This window comes from Photinus pyralis, unplaced genomic scaffold, assembly GCF_008802855.1.
Source record: "Photinus pyralis isolate 1611_PpyrPB1 unplaced genomic scaffold, Ppyr1.3 Ppyr1.4_LG2, whole genome shotgun sequence".
Lineage (NCBI taxonomy): Eukaryota > Metazoa > Arthropoda > Insecta > Coleoptera > Lampyridae > Photinus > Photinus pyralis.
In genome coordinates this window covers 26,915,838-26,934,949 of record NW_022170403.1, presented here as the reverse complement: position 1 = coordinate 26,934,949, position 19,112 = coordinate 26,915,838, and the positions used below count along the sequence as shown (strand labels likewise).

Below are 19,112 nucleotides of genomic sequence, written 5' to 3'. Positions count from 1 at the left end.
CATCACCAACCAACCCACCCGACGCCCAGGTACCGCCACCATCGAGGTCAAACGCGGTTTCCCACCACACCTGAAGAATCAGTGAGCCAAACTCGCGCGGAACTTTGAGACAATGCTCACAGGAGCCTCCGCAACCACCACACATAAAATCACACCTTTTCGACTACCAACGTATCGTTACTTTTCGGGAAAGAAGAGGGTCATTACGGAAGAATTAGAGACCATGCTGGCCGCACGAATTATAGAGTCCAGTACGTCGGACTTCTGCTCACCGGTAGTCATTGTGACAAAAAGGACGACAGACTAAGATCCTGTGTGGACTACCGACGGCTGAGCGCCATTACCAAGGACGAAAGCTGAACCCTACCTGTATCCTGAGGACCGCGAAAATCTTCTCAACCCTGGACCTAAAATCGGGATACTGCGAAGTACCACTGGATGATGCGCCCAAGCCTTTAACCGCCTTCACGACACCCGACGGAGCCTCCTACCAATTCAGAGTGATGCCCTTTGGTCTGAAGAACGCACCAGAAATATTTTAAAAGCTGATGATACAAGAAGTCCTCTCCGGATATCTACACAAATTCTCAATGGTGTGTTGAAATTTAATATTTAAGCGAACTAAAGACAGGTAGAAAAATATTAAGTAATCATTCCGTTTATTGACTAACAAAACTTTTTTTCTACTGACAACGTGACAAAGGACAGTTACTAAAAATTAATACCCATAAAAATAACAGTATGTAGGCGCACATTGTACAATTTTTCTTTTAATAGTTTGCACTAAATTCTAACATGGTGTACCTTTACGACATCATTGCGTACTCGCAGACCTGAGAAGAACATCTCCACCACCTCTGTCTAGTGCTAGAGTGATTGCAACACCACATGCTACGACTATTCGTGGAGAAATGCCGCTTTGGGGTACCTAGGCCACACCATTGAAGCCGACGGCAACAAACCGCCACGAGAGCGCATTGAGGCCATCCGCACTGCTGAAGCGCCTAAAACAAGGAAGCAGCTGCGTAGTTTCGTGGGAGTAACTAATTAGATTCGAGACTACGCCCCGAGATGCGCAGAAATGCAAGGCCCTCTTGACGACCTACTGCGAAAGAGTACGCCGTACCGGTGGACCGAAGCACCTACCCAAGCATTCGCTCAACTGAAGGACGCCATCAGTTAACCTCTTAAGCTGTGCCGCTCGGATTTCAAGCTGCCGTTCATCCTACAACGTGCTCTACCACGAGCCATGCCTCAACCAGCGCAACATCACAAGTTACGTGACGGGAGCTAAACGGCGGTGCTCAGAGCAAGATTCACGTGAATGAACAAAAGTGCCTTGCGGTCGTCTGGGCGGTTAAGCGATACTAACAATATCTGGAGGACAGAGAGTTCACATTCAAAACGGGCGGTCGAGCACTCCTTTGGTTAGGCCGAACGAAGGACGGCAAGAGTAAACTTACCAGATGGGCGCTGAGACTTCAAGAATTATCCTTCGACGTGATACATTGTCCCGGTAAGGAGAACGAACTCCCGGACTACCTGTCGAGGGACCCCACACACCAAGCCGTGGAAGAAAATACCGAAGAGGACATCAGTCGCCTTATACCCCCGCCAACCGCACCAGCAGAAAAGGTCGACACAGGACCACCATTCCACACCAACATCGAAGTGGTAGAACTTGCCGACCGCGCGAAGAAAAGCCAGAGAAACAATACCCAACAGTTCCGCACTCAGTTCCTCCATTTTCGGCCAGTGGTAGTGGGAGTATATGACACATTCTGTTTTTTCCGCTCTTGGTTGGCGTACTGTCGGCGAGTCGTGGTACGCGTGCAGGACAGCCTCTTTCATGTCGATGGGTACTAGCAGCAGATCTCTGTGGTTGGATTTGCGGTAGAATTGTTCCAGAAGAAGCGGTCTTTGCTGGGGTCCGCTGGTCGCTTTCCTGGATTAGGTACCACGTGGTTATCAGATTGCCTGCATGCACAGTGGCAAAGCGAGGACTCATTCAGGAAGGCACTATCCGACCACGTCAACCCAGCCGTCCATGGGAGGTGATTTCCGTCGACCTAATGGGACCAGTGATGGACCTATATGTGGCCTTCCCTCTCCGGTTAACCACCAACCGACACCGTAGTCAACCGGCTGGAGAATGAAGTAATCGGGCGATACGGCCCACAATTCACCTCCGTCACCTGGGATGCCGCACTCCTAAACTGGGGGTGTTACCACTGGAAGACACCCATCATCCACCCCCTAAGTTAACCCAGTGGTGAGGCGCAACCAGGAAATCAAGAAGGGGTCTTCACCACCCGGACGAGAATAAAAACGCCACCACGAGAACCCCTAGCTACGCCCTGCTAGAATATGCGAGGAACGGATCCGTACAGTACACCGCAACCAGCACCACTACCGATGCAGCTACACGAACTTCAGACCAACCAGGGTGCATCTCCAACCGGGACGGAAGTAATGGAGATATCGCGAGACATCCAACGGTAGAATTCCATCGAAAATGGAAGGTGCCATGTTGAGTAATGCAAACACATACTTCATCCAGCGAGACCGAGAACTTTGATAATATGTAACAGAGCACTTTCCAAAAACACTTACGCATGGTGTACTGGGAAACAAAAGCTCGTATGTGAGTCAATTATAACTGCCGAGCGAAAAGGCTGTACCAGTTTTAAATCTTGTACAAAAATTGATCATATGAGCGGAGTTTTTTGGCCAGTTTGGCCCGCCACAACAAAATAGATGCCGTTCTGTTATTTATAGAACCTAGAAAAAAACATAAGAGATGTTTTGGAATGCTTCTTGTAAGAGACGTTTTTTGAATATCTCAAACGGATATCAATCCCATTACGGCATTACTACAAAATCTATACTTAGGTACTTCTTCCGACTGAGTATTTATTTCTTATCGACAATTTTGTTTGGGAAAATGCGCTAAAAGCATACATGTTAATTCTCACGTATGAAAGATGGCTCTCTCGGTATTTATAGGAATTATTTACACCATCTTAGGATGTTACAATATCGTCGCTAATCCATAATGCACCATGCATAGTATATATAGAAAGCGCGAATTGGCGGCTTGTTCACTTCAACTTCATGGATATGTTGATACAAAAAGATCCAATTATTCAGAAGTAAATGATTTGAATTGAAACCTATAATTATGGTACCCGGAGTGAAGTAAAATAAATATGCCAACATTTGCGGCACAGCAATTATAAATTAAGAGTTACGCCATTTGTAAATTGATTGAAATAATTTAATCATCTCCTTTAATCTTAAATAGAGAAGGGGTTGATACGAATATAAATCATGCCTCATAATTATTACACAATACTCCAAGATCTAAATGTCTTGGGGAACGTCTCGTCCTATTAAGATTTATTCATTAACCAACCACGGAAGGGTTGTATTTCTCTCTCGATTTTTAACTTCATTATTTTTCTCTTGTGGCAAGCTCGGAGACATTGTTTATGGCAAACAATTTGTCTAATAAATCTTAGGCTGCATCGGCGAAAGGAAATAGCAATATCCTCAAAGTGCAATTAAAAGTGTTACTTTAAAAGTTAAAGCGGCGAAGTTACATTTAACTTTTCAGATTTATAGTAATCTACATTTTATCTAAGAAGCAACCATTATTCATTACTAACAAAAGGTATTAGTAGCAAGACGTAATAAAGTTAAAGCGAGGGAATAAAACTAATAAGTTCCCATCTGACGAGGGACAGGATGCAGGTGTTTGAACAGTAGCATTCAAAATGAAATTGTCTCTAGTAAGATATTATACAATGAAGTCACTTTATTCTGAATGGTAATTTTACCGAGGTAATGTTAAGCTGCTTATGAGTGGATTTAAATATTTTCAGTAAGCGGTTGGTTTCCAATTAAGTTTCGTTTATCTCCGCAATTCCCTCTTTGAAGTTCCGCACGCTGCTATATTGACTTGCACTAAATACTCGTCAAACTTAATAATCTTTTGTACGCAAACCTTTTGTGCGATTTGGCAAACGGATCCGCGGATCGCTATAGATTTAGAGAAACGCTTGAAACGCGGCGGGATGTGGTTATTATTCGCATCTGCTAGACTGGAAAGACTTTACCATCAACGTGAAGAAATATGAAATACGCATTCAACAAATTTTGGATTTATATTACCAAATACGGTATACACCTACTTAACTCTTTTTTTACATTTCTTTGCGTTTGTACTATCTAAATTTCCACTTATTTCCTCCCTTCCCTTTGTTAAGATACGAATTTTCAGGACGCCGCTGTAACTCCCTCTTCAAGTCTAGTGCACCTGTGCATATGTTAGCATTGTTTAAAGTATTTAAACAATGGTGGAAGACACCACTCTATCTTTTCGCAGGCAGAGACAGTTCTGACAGAAAGGTGACATCGTTTTATACGCATCGATGCATAACATCAGTCAATTCTTTCATAAGTATGTGAGGGGCACAACGATATAACCAATAAATCAATCAATCATAACCATTAATAACATTCACTCCAAATCGTCAAGATGATCAAGACCTCTAACAGTACCTGGTCTCCATTGCTGCTTATGGCCTGGCGCACTGTAATTACAAGAAACACAAGGAGCACCTCTGTCTTGTATTCTGCTACTCTAATCATGTTATCTACTTAGTACTCAGCACACTTAAACAATGCTACATTCAGTAGCTGACGTTTCATAGTCTGGTTTGCTTAACGTCTTATGTCCAGGTCCCCATATGCCACCCGACAACGTATCCCCCTGTGCAAACCCATGCGCGGAACTAAACCAAGACCTCATGCTACAGCCCTGTGCCCGATGTGCCCCCTGCTAGATAGGAGACCTTCCAACGTGATCAGGCCCACTATACTGCCCGAATTAATGACAATGGTGCTAGCAGTACTTAACTGCTTACACGAGCTCACATTTCACAGGCATAATCTTCAACACCCCTAAGTCTAATTAATAATTTACATAACTTACGACAAGAAGGCACCACCAGTAATTAGTACTAATAACACTCGTACTCATATACGTAATTCATATACAAAACGTCTCTAAGAAAATATACGCCTGTACCCCTTTATTATGAACGATGAGCCTTCATATAATATGATGCACGAATGATCACAGAGCATGTAAATGATATAATGTTTTCAAAACAAGCAAGCGTTTTAACAAAATTAGGGAAAAAAGTTTGAATTTCGTGACGCGGTCCAGAAACGTGGATGACGTCACAAGCGCGCTTCAAGCCCCACCTACAAATGTATCGCGGTCATATCTGGAACAATGTCATATAACAGCTTACAATAAATGATCTTCGCAACAATAGAATACAGTTTTTTCTGATACGGGATACTTTTGATAATAGATAATAATCGACGTGTAGCTGAATACCGATCGTGTCTTCGTTTAGGTCGTTTTCTTTGGGAACCGCGTTACAAATATTTTATCGCTTGCCGTTGCTGTTGTATATTTGCACCCTTTGCCACTTTCTTAGCGGCAGGTTTATAAAAAAAACTGACAAGGGAGATCAAAAAGTACCTACCCAAGAAATGAAGAAAAAGTTTCAGCAAGCAACACCCTCCAATTAGAACGATGTAACGTAACCAACAGTATTTCACCACCACCGTTTGGATTTGGACTGTTTATTGGCATTTAGTTATGGCAATTTTTAGGTCAGCTTAACTATATAAACTACAAATGCTAACAGGTTTCATATACTTATATATGTATAGGTTTAGGTACAACATGACCTTTCAAAATATACGTCGAATCCGTAATGCAAGTTTTACTTTTTTTTTTAAAATAAGGGCTCGGGTTTTTTTCGTTTAGCAAAACTCAGGACAAGAGGAATTTGTACTTTTCACGCCCAGCTTGTCCTTCGTAATCAGAGATAGCAGACGATCCCTTATTTTGCAAATGAATATATGTATGATGTAATAAAGGTAGGTACTAGTAGGTAATACAAATACATATACAATGCTGCTAAATAAAATTATAAAATTTTAGTTGAATAGTGCCCAATGCTCCTTAGAATGTAGAACTGGGGAGCAATACTAAACCGGCGTAACGTCCTGTAATAACAAATGTGAAAAAAAATAGTTTTCATCTTTTGATTAGCGGTGACGGTCATGTATCTCTTGCACTATTGTTCATTCATTTACTTGACCAATTTTAATTTTAAACGACTTCTATTCATTTATGATAAGCATCGCCAGGTGTTCTAGCTATTCGAAGACCGCAAAAATAGCCAGATTTACAAATAGGCAATGAAGAAAATGGAACTTGAATGTTTATGATGAACTTTGTAATTATTATGTGCTTTATATAATTCAGACCTTCTGCTTTGATTAAATATACAATCTATCAAGCCCATATATCGCATTTATTATAAACGTTTGTTAGCAGTACATTATCAACGAATTTAATACGAATAATGCGACGAAATTTAAACGTATTCAGTAAACGCGCATAAATCGTGCATCAATGGGAATAATAAACGCATAATCTTCTTGATCCCTTAGATCATTGTTTATATGATCTAAGCTTGATCCTACAAAAACATAGCAATATCTGTCGGACATGCATGTAACTAGGTATATAGGTACCAGTATATAATATGATTACGTTTTTTACACGTAGGGTTTTAGTCTACCATAATCGCTGTTTATACAGAACTGTGTTACTTGGTTATTGCACATTTAAGGTAAATTCCTCCGCACTCTGTTACCCACTCCACAATTTAAGCCCACCGCACCCCGCTACCCCACCTTTACAAACCCAGGTCGCCGCACCACACCGTGCTACCCTCTTCACAACAATGAATAAGGTCCACCAGACAGGTCAGCACTATCAAGAATGCGCTGGAGAAAAACACATCCAGTCCCACTTATTAATGCGGATGCGGATGTTACATAAAATACATTTTACGGTGTCCCCAACTGGAGTATGCACAAATCTGGCCCGTGAGAGATTTCGGTGACTGTGGCATGATCGGTAAAGTCATAAGCGTTTATCAAAACATAAGTGAACGAAGATCACATCTTGTCTACACATCTTGATACAATGACTAACAGTTTATGGGCGCCAGCGCATATACGTACCCCCCCCCCCTCCCTCGCCACCACGTTATCACAACCTTCTCGTATTCAACCCAAACGCAAAGCCAAACAAATACACAATAAACAACACCACCAATTTTTTTTATAGCGTTGGTTATTGTGGCCATCAGTAGCTATTTTGGTAAGTATGAATTACATACTATTCCTATATTTCCTTAATGTGTGGTATTATTATTATTTTCATTTTTTTGACTTGACCAGACGAACGACGTACGGATAAACACTAATCCCACTTGATTTTAATTTGTGCGATTAATTAACCAGACTAAACCTGAGTTCTGACAAGAAACACCAACCATAATAATAATGTGTCTTTCTTAAATGTATTTACAAATACATTTAAAGGCGAAGTTCAACTTCGGTACCAAAAAAAGAACTATTGCAAGGTAGTTTTTCACTTCACCCGTACATTTAAATTAATAAAAAACAAAAATCTCAGCGGCAGCATAAAACTAAAATTGTAAAAGTTCACGTTCGGTATATTACCTACATGACAGAGTTTGTAAAGTAAGAAGATGCCTTTTGCATTCCCGATAAAACGGCCGTTCCTCAGGTTTTTTATATTGGGCGAAAGACTGTATATAGAAAAGGAAGATGATAAGAAAAAGATTTTTCAAATTCGGATATATTATGATAAAGGTATTTTATCTGTGACAAAAGTAATAAGAATTGCCGACAACGCAGAATGTGATGTGTAGATCGCATTTGAATCACTTCAACGTTTATGGTTAGGTACTAGCTGGTCTGATAACGTATCGCCTTAAAATGTTAACCCGCTTGAAGTTTTATTAAAATTGTAACGTGATTTATAAATTCGGGTTCGATTTATATCTATATTTATTAAACAAAACTAAACACTACAAAAAAACCGTACAATTTATATCGATTATTTATATCATACACTTCGCAATTTATATTTCCGCGCTCTAATGTTTCATACGTACTCGATCTCGTTCGACAGTAAAAACTGCCGCGATGTTCGGTCCGCAACCATTTATACACGCAAGCAATGTAAGTCCAGAACATTGGCGTACTGTCTCGAATATTCCTACACAAATCCCACTATCGCGCGCGTAGAAAATTCCAGAGCGCCAAAGGTGACGTCATGTCTGGAGCGTTTCCGTTACAAAATTATAAATGTATCAACTGAAATGCGATTACATTGACAATTCAACTCATGTGTAAAAAATCGCATAAGCCGCAGTGTAATTGTCACTTTGACAGCGGCAAAAGTTACCTGCATCTTTTCCAGCGACAAATGCACTAGTGGTTTTTTCACTATTCATTTTCGAACCAATTATCGCATTATCCTTTCCCATATGACTAGCTTGACGTCTGTCAATAATTGATTAGCTTGGTGAATTTCTTGTTCGTTAAATTGTCCTGCCGAATTACACTCGCGGTTTGTATTTAAACCGAGTAAATTTGGGTTGTTGCAACTCAAATCTGTTTCCTTTTAGCAATTGAACTCGAAAAACTGTCAACCTAAAAATGCTCCACCTGCGGTGTCGCATTTTTATTAGTTGACAGTTTTTCTCGTCTAATTGCTAGGCAACAGATTTTCATTACCTAAACAACCCAAATTTACTCGGTAAAATACAAACCTCTTGTGCAATTATAAGTGAAAATATAACGAACATTATTAGTACCTACCCCGTTATGACACCTTATGATCAGAATCAGAACACTGCCATGTTAATGAATTTACTGGATTTAATGGAAAAAGGACAAGGTCATGTGGGATGTTGAAACTACTGAATCGCTAAAGGGTGTAGTGGGAGTTAAGTGTATTTATTATATTACGTGTACGTTCCTAAATAAATTACTAGCATTCATCATGTGGTTTGCGAGGCTCGAAAAGGAATGTGAGAGCAACGAGCAACATGCAAGAGATGCCGCACGTTTCAAAGGCGAATTTGCGAGTTAGATAAAATTAAAACTATATCAAAGAAAAAGCATAGGACATAGGTATACCATACAATATACATAAGTCATTTTACAATGCTGAATGTATACCTACATGGTATTACATATAAGTATGTAACACCCTGTATACACAATACATTGATTTAAAAAATCTTTATTTTACTACATAGTACATTAGTATTAAATTAGAGTTGATAGTCAAAAATTATGAAAATTGTCAAATGCTAACCATTTTACAAATGACTTATCATCTCTTCGCTGTATTACACGTTCCATTAAAGATGCGTATACAATATCCCAACCGAACATGTGATGTAATGCTCGTGCATCGCTTGTTCACTTTTGACAGAACGAGCACGAACGCATAATTGCGTATTAGTTTTGTTCTCCGATCGATTCGGGCTCGTTACAAACACGGAGAAGTAGTAAAAGACGTCCCAACTGTGCGAACGAATCCTTTTGTGTTCGTCAGAAAAATCGACTTTTGTTGGAGCGGGCGAGCACGTTGCGAACCTGCTCGTTTCGTGCTCAGGGTACCGTCCTAACTACACGAATTTGTTACATTACGTGTTACACTACACGTTCGGTTCGGATAATGTATACGCAGCTTAAGATTAAATGAACATCTGTAAATTTAGCAGCCTGTTCTCTTGTTGGGGAGTATTTTGTGACATATCACAAAAATTGGTGTTGGACGTTTCACTGTAGCAATTTGAAACTTCATAGGTACAATTAGGAATATATCATTTAGATTTAGAGAATAGACTCCTATGTTTAGCACATAATCACCTACAGAAAACATGGGAGGTTGAGGACCCATAATCTTACGGTATTGCCGTATTGGTACGATTTATTTAAAATAGTCGCTGCATTTTTACCGTTAACGTCGTTAGGTTTATGTCTAGTAGTTTGTAGTGTAGTATTTGGTTGATTTTTACTTGTCAACTATTTAAGGTAAAAGCGACAGCCATTTGTACGAACCCTACAAGCTGAATGTTTTCCACGTTATTGTTTTAAGAGTTCGTATAACTCGCTCTACAATACTACTTTTCAGGTTGGAATCACTGCTATAACGATTGACAATAGCTGGCCATGCACAGATAGATTGATCCGCCGATTTGGAATGGCGATGTTCAAACGTACCGATTTGTTGGTAAGTTTGTGGGTGTGCACGCGCCAGATTTAACCAGGACAGAATTGTCTGTCAGTGACACATTAAGCTGACATATTTATCTGTCGCAGTTCAAACCGGTGGATCAACCTCTCTGTGTATGGTCGACTATTGAACTTTGTCATAGCATCACTAAAGTCCTTGTAAAATACAAAATAGAAATAAACACATAATACCTTTCCAATGATGAAGGAACGTCATACTTTTTCTCATTTATATTGACTTTACTCAGTTTGGGAAACCATGAATAACTAACCTTCAGTAAAACGAAATTGATGTCTGGTGTCATCTCTATGGTAAAGGTAAAACAATGACGACGACGTAGGCATGAATCCTGTTGTTTGAAACGGGCACTTATAAGTATATGTTGACGGGTCGTACATATACTGGTACGCGTGAATGTATCGTCTAGATTTGTCCAGAGTCATTATCGCAATGAATTCAATTGCAATAAACCGATACAACGAAATATCTATTTATTTATTTTTTTATTTATTTATTATCCCTTTCTTGTTCTGGGCCCTCAACAGGCTTGCGCCCAATTACAGAGTGGCCCGCATAATGCTATTTAGAGGTGCCTCTGCAGAAGGTCTTAAGTTGGTCTATTTTTTTTTACTATTTTTACCTTACGAATTAGGAAAACTGCAGGAAAACCTAATTCAGAGTAGTCAGTAGAATGCTCGGAACTGGTGTAAGGTAATTTCCATCTCCGCCACAGATGAAAAATTCACCTCAACCCAGGTTCGAACACCCAACCTTCGGATATCGAAGGATCCTCACTATTACAATCACTTTTAACGAATATTTCCCTCATATGTAATAAATCCCATATGAGGTGTGCAATTATCGCTCAATTACAGCGGTAATTGCATTGTAGAAAGCGAAAGAGCCCTGCGATAATTGGAGACTTTCATGATACATCGACAATTTATAAGTAGGTAACGTTTGTTTGACAAGTAATGTTTGTTCGGGAAATATTCATATACCGGGTGGTGCCTAGCGCTACGCAGCATAGGGATTTCAATGGTAATTTCTTTATAGTCAATTACTAGCTCCCCTAATTATTTTAGAGCAAAAGTGTAAATACGTTTTTTTTAGAGAAAAAAATACTGCATCTCATACTATTAATTATTAATTTTCCGTTTTTCAAAACCGTAGAAATCGACAAAATAAAAAGGTTCATTTTACAATAAATCAGATATGCCTTGGAATTACCTAAAAAAACAGCGATCACTTTTCATTGGCCGTATGAATAAAAGTAAGCAAATGCTTATACTTGCAAAATTCAAAGTAAATACTCGTAAGTGCTCCTTCGCACTGGGCGACTTAGCAGCGCTTCTAAGCAGAAGGACAGGACGCAGTGCAGCGCTGCTAAACAGACCAGTATGAAGGGGCAGTTACGAGTATTAACTTTGAATTTTGCAAGTATAAGCATTTGCTTACTTTTATTCATACGGGCCAATATTTGCCTTTGACGTATATTAAATTTATACTTGTTTATAAATTAGTTAAAGAACTGCAAGTGCAGTAACGTTCAAAATGTCCGTCAAAACCATCAGGAAAACGACAATACATTCAACGTTTTGGCTGCAGTAGCGGAAAATCCGAATATAAGTTTAGGAACAAATCTTCTTCAAATCAGTTTTTTTTCTTCGATTATGTAGGTACTCTGATTCCGGAAAATGATAAACAAATAGTATCTGATGCAGATGCAGCATACATTTTCTAAAAACACAGTAGGTACCCAATTGCGGCTTTTTCTTCCATCGGATAGTTGTAACAGAATTAAATATGAAAATCGTTCGACGTCAAATAACAATAACTTAGAGGCGATGCGCTTGTAGTTTGTTAAAAGGTTCCAAAGCATCACTGATTTATAAAAATGTAATTTTTTATTTTGTCCATTTCTACGGTTTTGAAAAATGGAAAATTATAATTAAAAGTATGAACAGATGCAGTATTTTTTTCTCTAAAAGAAACGTATTTAGACTTTTGCTCTAAAATAATTAGGGGAGCTAGTAATTGACTATAACGAAATTACCATTGAAATCCCTATGCTGCGTTGCGCTAGGCACCACCCTGTATAATACCATAAGTAGTCGAAGTATTGTCGAATATTTTTGAGGTGCTGTCACGAATGCCAGTTACGCTGATTAAAAAGGTATTAAAAAGCGTAACTAGCATGAGTGGAGCAGCAGCTCAAAAATAATGTACAAATACTTCGACTACGAATGGTATTCGGAGGAATGTAATAATCCCGAAGCCTTGACATTATTTCCATGACAACAATAAACGTCAAAATAAATGACGGAAGTTGCTTTTCATTTTGCTATTGATTCTATTCCAACTTTTGCGCTCCATATTCGTTATGAGTGATCAAATTAAAAGATGTGGTGATAAGTCGGTTGTCGAAATTGATTAACAAACTAAGAAGAATGTTCCGGTTAATACGACAAAATTTCGCGTCATTTCACTGGTGGAAGTTTGACAAATGTCATTGAATAATCGCATTGAATTGTCACTTATAATTGCACAAGAGGTTTGTATTTTACCGAGTAAATTTGGGTTGTTTAGGTAATAAAAATCTGTTGCCTAGTAATTAGACGAGAAAAACTGTCAACTAATAAAAATGCGACACCGCAGGTGGAGCATTTTTAGGTTGACAGTTTTTCGAGTCCAATTGCTAAAAGGAAACAGATTTGAATTGCCACAACCCAAATTTACTCGGTTTAAATACAAACCTCGAGTGTAATTCGGCAGGACAATTTAACGAACAAGAAATTCACCAAATTAATCAATTATTGACAGACGTCAAACTAGTCATATGGGAAAGGGTAATGCGATAATTGGTTCGAAAATGAATAAGTGAAAAAACCACTAGTGCATTTGTCGCTGGAAAAGTTGCAGGTAACTTTTGCCGCTGTCAAAGTGACAATTTCACTGCGGCTTATGCGATTTTTTATACATGAGTTGAATTGTCGCTGAAATACCACACGTGAAATTATCATATACAGTGAGTTTTTTTAAATGCGAACATAGGAGTTTGCATGCAATGTAATGTTCGATTTTAAAAAAAACACATCAATATATGAGATGTGCGCGGTCCACATTCCCAAATCGCGCAACTTGTGTGACTATGAACAGCAACTCTATAGTCTTTATGATGAAGAGCACTCGGTAAGATTTTTTTAAAGAAGCCATGTGAGGCCATAGCAACTTTAGGATACATTTTTCTTAAACTTACGATAACTTGACCTCACAGGCCACGCACTGACACCACAACTCATTGTGAACCAACCTTCAATTATTTGTAGGTCATGTGCACCTGGTATTCTACTAATTTGATCTATTCAATACATAAATGAAGAAAATAAATACCGAAAACAATTACAATAAATGTTCGAAGTGTCCTCCTTGACATTCTAACCAATAACCTAACCGATTTCGTAATTAAATTGGACGGTTGTATTTTTAAAAATGTGACAGCTGTTAATTGTATCTACTACTCATTTGAACTACTCAATAGATTGATGTGTTTTTTTTAAAATCGAACATAGGGAAATTACATTGCATGCAAACTCCTATGTTCGCATTTAAAAAAAATTCACTGTATAATACCATAAGTATAACTCTCCCCAGGAAAGATTGCCGGTCACAGCACACCTTGTGTCAATTTACAATCTATGTTTTTCTTAAGATGCGAGCGACTTCCGGTATAGGATCGTGCCAATGTTGAACGAAAAGACTTTTCGTTCAACATTGGCACGATCCCATCCTGAAAGTCGCTCATATCTTTAGAAAAACACAGATTGTAGCCCGGCATCAGGTCTTCTCTGACCGGCAATATTTCCTGGCGATAGGTTTAGTCGAAGTATTGTCGGATATTTTTGAGGTGCTGTCACGAATGCCAGTTACGCTGATTAATACCACGAGCGCTTGCGCTTCTGATAGCTCGTTCATTTCTTCTCGGTGTCAACAATGTTGCGAAATTATGTTGCAAATGATTGAAAGTGCTTATTTTGTATAATGATTTTTTTAACAAATTAAAAACAAAACTAAAACTACCTCAGGAAACTATTACCAATTTTGTAGAATTATTAATTATATGCAGTAAGCATAACTTGTTCGACGAGATGGCTCATGGCACAACGTTACGGCAGTCGTTCTTTAACTGACACCATTGATTTGATTATTTGCCGGCCCGTGTAGCGCAGTTCAGTGGAAGCTCGACTGCGGTACAGGGTCCCTGGTTCGAATCCGGGTTCGGGCATGGATATTTGTAAATGTATAGTGGGTTGGGTTGGTAGAGCAGCCTCGGCTGAAACCTCGCCCACTTAAAAATAAAAGCAAAATAAAATAAATAAAAAAATAAAAATTATATACTACGAATATATGTATAATCTTGTTTACCTACTAGCCGCTTCCATCGGGAGGCCGGGACAGTTCGCCGAATGCCCACAACGCCGACACGATTTTTTGAAAGTCCATATCGCCGACTAGGGACACTACGTCGACGGACACTACGCCGACCGTGCCCACATCGCCGACAAGTGAACAAGGGACACTAAGCCGAACGTGACCATAACGTCGACTCATACAACACTTCTTAATCAAGCTGGACGGTGTGCAACACCAAGTAGCTTTTGACGAGGTTATTGTAGGTTCAGAACATTTTTTTAAACTTTTTTCGAACAACAGACTCATACGAAAATTCTTAATCAAACTGGACGGAGTGTGAAGCAAAGCAGCTTTGGATATTAGGTTATTTGTAGGTTTAGGACATGTTTTTTAAACTTTTTAAAATGCAAACTCATACACTGGACAGAGTATGAGGGGCCTGGATTTTCGAACAGTCGGCGTTGTGGTCACGTTCGGCTTAGTGTCCCTTGCACTGTTGCACACGTTTCGGCAATGTGGGCACGATCGGCGTAGTGTCCGTCGGCGAAGTGGGCATGGTCGGCGTTGTGTCCCTTGCACACTTGTCGACGATGTGGGCACGGTCGGCGTAGTGTCCCTAGTCGGCGATATGGACCTTCAAAAAATCGTGTCGGCGTTGTGGGCATTCGGCGAAGTGTCCTAGACCCTCCATCGGTGCATCAATATCGTCTTCTGGACAGGGATCTCCATATTATTCTCCATCCTCTAACATGCTAGATTCACACAAAACACTAGGTTCATTGATAGAAAAAAAGGTGTTTCTTACCGCCTTCAGAGGAGTGAAGGGCTCGGAGTTTGTTGGCTATGTATTGGTGATTGACGTGATTTTTCGACACCGCATATTCCGAAAACGGTGAGGGGCAACGATTTGTTGTGCATTGACTTGAGTACATTGAATTGACTATTGAGGACCACAACGAGGTTCATTTGTATCGTCAATTTTTCGCGGTCAACTTCACAGGAACAGTTTAGAGTCGCGTTTGCAGTTAGCTGTGCCTTCGTTGTAGTCGCAATAAGACGAAAATTCTCATTCAAATGTTTGTGTTAATTCGATCCTCCGTGCTTCTATTTGTAGGCTCAAACACAGCTCTTGGATTTCCACTATTCATTAGATCCTAGTGTTCTATATCTACAACAATATATTATTATTGCAATTTTTGGTCGAAATATAGCAATAAAGCATTTCAAAATTTACATGAGAGTGAATGAGAAACAGTTAAAATGAAGATAATTAATGCTGAAAATAAAACAGCCGTCAAATATGCGCAGAAATTAAAAACTATTCGCAATCCGTTGCCCCGATTTTATAATTCCTCATTATTTTTTTGGTCGACTATTAAAAAGTCTAAGTAGCAACTTTCTTGTCTTATTTTGTTCGGGTTTTAAAATAATTATCATTTAAAATCCAGGAAACTCCGCATATAAATTAGTAACTTTTTGTTTGCAAATAATTAATCCGGAAACTTCCAGGCGTACAACTTTTGTATTTTTGCTTCTTATTAATCATTTATTCCATCTTGCCATTGTTGCTGCATTGAAAATAATTAAGAGTTAATTGTTGAAATTCTATCCGAGAATGATATTACTTTTTCTTAGATTGGCTTGGCGTATTTAATATTTTAACTCTTCTACCCAAATGTCTTTCACTGATAGGTGTATTAGTTCTCATTCTTCTAGTTTCAGACAATTACGATACGAACAAGTATTCCGGAACGCATGACGTTGAGATGATTAATTTTTAATGTTCAACTCCGCTGAATTGGGATACGCATTTTTGTGAAAAAAAAATAAAAATTTTATGTAAAGAATCGAACCTGAACCGACCAGTTGTAAGTCGAATATCCTTACCACTAAATCATTATGGGAGACATTCAATCATGACTAAACCAAAGAATACTCCTTGATTAAACTCAGTTCGCATTCCGAAGCAGTTGTGAGGGAATTAAATCATTTAAAAGTAGATAGGACTATCCTACGAAAAAAGATTTGCTAAGAAATTCGATATTGAACGTATCCGTATTGCTGAAGATGAAAATTATCAATGAATTGTAGCTAAACATAATGTCAAAATTACATGAATTTGTTATATTTTCACCACGAAAAATTGAAAGAATGAATTTACTACGTCCCACGATTTAAAATGCAAAACCGTACTCAGCATTCCTACTACAAAAAGATATCTAACTCTGTGCTTTGTTACAGATGACATCCACAAATGATGAACTTCCACCGCCACCCAAGCCAAGGGCGTCTCCATTTGATTTTAGAAACACGGATTTGGTATCTCGACTATTGGCTGCTACACCACCCTACTTATACAACATGCCCCTTATACCGCATAGCTTCTTTTTTAGTGAAATGCTTCGCTCATTAGTTCAGGCTAAAAATGAAAGCGCTAGTAGAAATCCATCTGCACCCCATATGCATCACAGGAGACCAAGGAAACGATCATGGACTCAAGTTAATTCTGATTATTACATGCATAAGGACCCTACTAAAACAGAAAAAATCGATATGCCTCCACCCGCTAGTTGGATTTCTAAACCAGATGTTTCGGAGCCACCCTATACTAATAAAATAGAGGACATACCTTTAGAGCTAACCACCGATAAGTTAACTGTTAGTAGCAGTAGTGTTCCAAAAACACTTCACGAAGATGGCCAACCTGATAACAAATTTATTTATCGCTCTCCGGTAGAAAATTCACTAAGCAACTCCAATCAAACGGATCTAAAGGCAAAGAATGCACAATATCCATTCCCACACAATCCGCATCTACAAAATTCATCAGAAGTTGTGCTTCCACCTCCACCTCCAATGTGGTACCCAGCACTTTACCCTACACCATACGGAATAGATCCCTTGCACTTTTTCATTGACTTACGGGTATCTGGTCATATATACGACCGAAAAAACCAACGCGAAAGCTCTACATCCCCAGAAACAACGACTTCTACCATCTCTCCAAATTTGAACAATTGCACCCAAGATACTAACATAAGCGAAGCACTTTATACCGAACCTATTCCCGATCCATTTAGACAAAGTCGGCATACTTCGGCGTTTAGTGTGCCGTCATCTCGTTTAGCAAAAAACATTCCCATTAATTTAAGTAATTACCAACCACTTCGTAAAACTATCGAGCATAAACCTGAAACAAAAGATATTAGTGGCCATACAAAGTTTGACGTTAAGTCGATGGGGTTTGAACGTAGTTCTAATAAATTAAGTAGTAACTACATTATGACGAACATATTTAAAATTTATAAAGATCTGCAAGAACGTGTCCAAACAGACGAAGGTCCACAGGAATCAGAACCATTAAAACAAGAGGAAAATGTTGGTTCCCCTTTAGGGAGCCCGGATGCAAAAATCAATCAAGAAGAGCCTGGGAATGAAAACAAGAAGAAGGTAAAAGGTTTGAGAGCGCTTATTGGGTTAGAATTGGTTGTGGATTACATGAACCATGCCAAACCGGGGGATCAGACTAGAAACTCAGATGATAGTTCAACAGATTTGGACTCCAGTGAGAGTACTACGGTGGATGTTGTAGCTCTACAAGAAGAGATTTAGATGGTTTACCGTGGATTCAACTTATATGGAAATCTAGTCATCGCAATGTACTCTTCATAGCTTTTTCCTTGTAACAATATACCTACTTGCTGAATAAATAGGATACTAACTCTTCCAGTACGGTTTGCTAGATTTTTATGTTTTGAACTCAAAACTCGGCGCGTTTCCAAAGCGATAGTAGGCACGTACTGGACGTAGTAGTCTGATCAATCTGCCGTATAGTTGTAACATAGTTCTTAGTTAAAAAAATGTAAATAAATGCAACAGTTCAAAATAAAATAAAAATATATCTAGTTGCATTGTGCGTTTGCATTAGAAAACAACCTTTTAAACGATACAAAAACAAGGTTCGTTCTATACTCCCTATTTTTTCTCCCCCTCCCTCTTCTCACACATACCTACAATTATACTAATATTTAGAAAAGCAATTTTGATTAATATTTTGGGGGAAACCATAAAGACCAATCTAGCGAAACACATCATAGGTCCAAAATTAAAACATTATGGTAAAAAAGTATTTCCGTACAACCAAGTTTTTGATCAAATCATCTTGCTACCCCGTCCCCTTGCGATTGAGAAGAAATTGGGACACTCTAACTCATGTCGAAAATTATTTTTCCCAAGAATCCAAGAAAAAGAAAATGATACGTTTCATCGAAGCAAGTCAAAGTGAAAACTATGCCTTTCATTTCCCTGTCGAGAAATGTGCTCGAGGGCAAAACACAGACGTCTCCTTTCTCATTATGTTTTGTATGAGAAAGCAAATCGCACACGTGTTGCTTGTTTTCCACTTATAGTGTAAGATATAGATGGCCTTTGTTTGTAGGCATATGATTACACAATATGAATACCATTTGGTTTCATAGTA

The 19,112-nt window shown here is 38.9% G+C and overlaps 1 protein-coding gene across 2 annotated transcripts in view; it reads left to right on the top strand.

Annotated features, from left to right (window-relative positions):
- Positions 1-18,503, top strand: part of LOC116164237 — a 102,641-nt gene extending 84,138 nt beyond the window's left edge. For both annotated transcript variants that reach the window (XM_031478382.1, XM_031478381.1), the window contains exon 2: positions 16,874-18,503. In XM_031478382.1, coding sequence (XP_031334242.1) covers positions 16,874-18,244 — 1,371 coding nt within the window. In that variant the 3' untranslated portion in view covers positions 18,245-18,503. The remainder of the gene's footprint in view (positions 1-16,873) is intronic.
- The last annotated feature ends 609 nt before the right edge of the window (positions 18,504-19,112 follow it).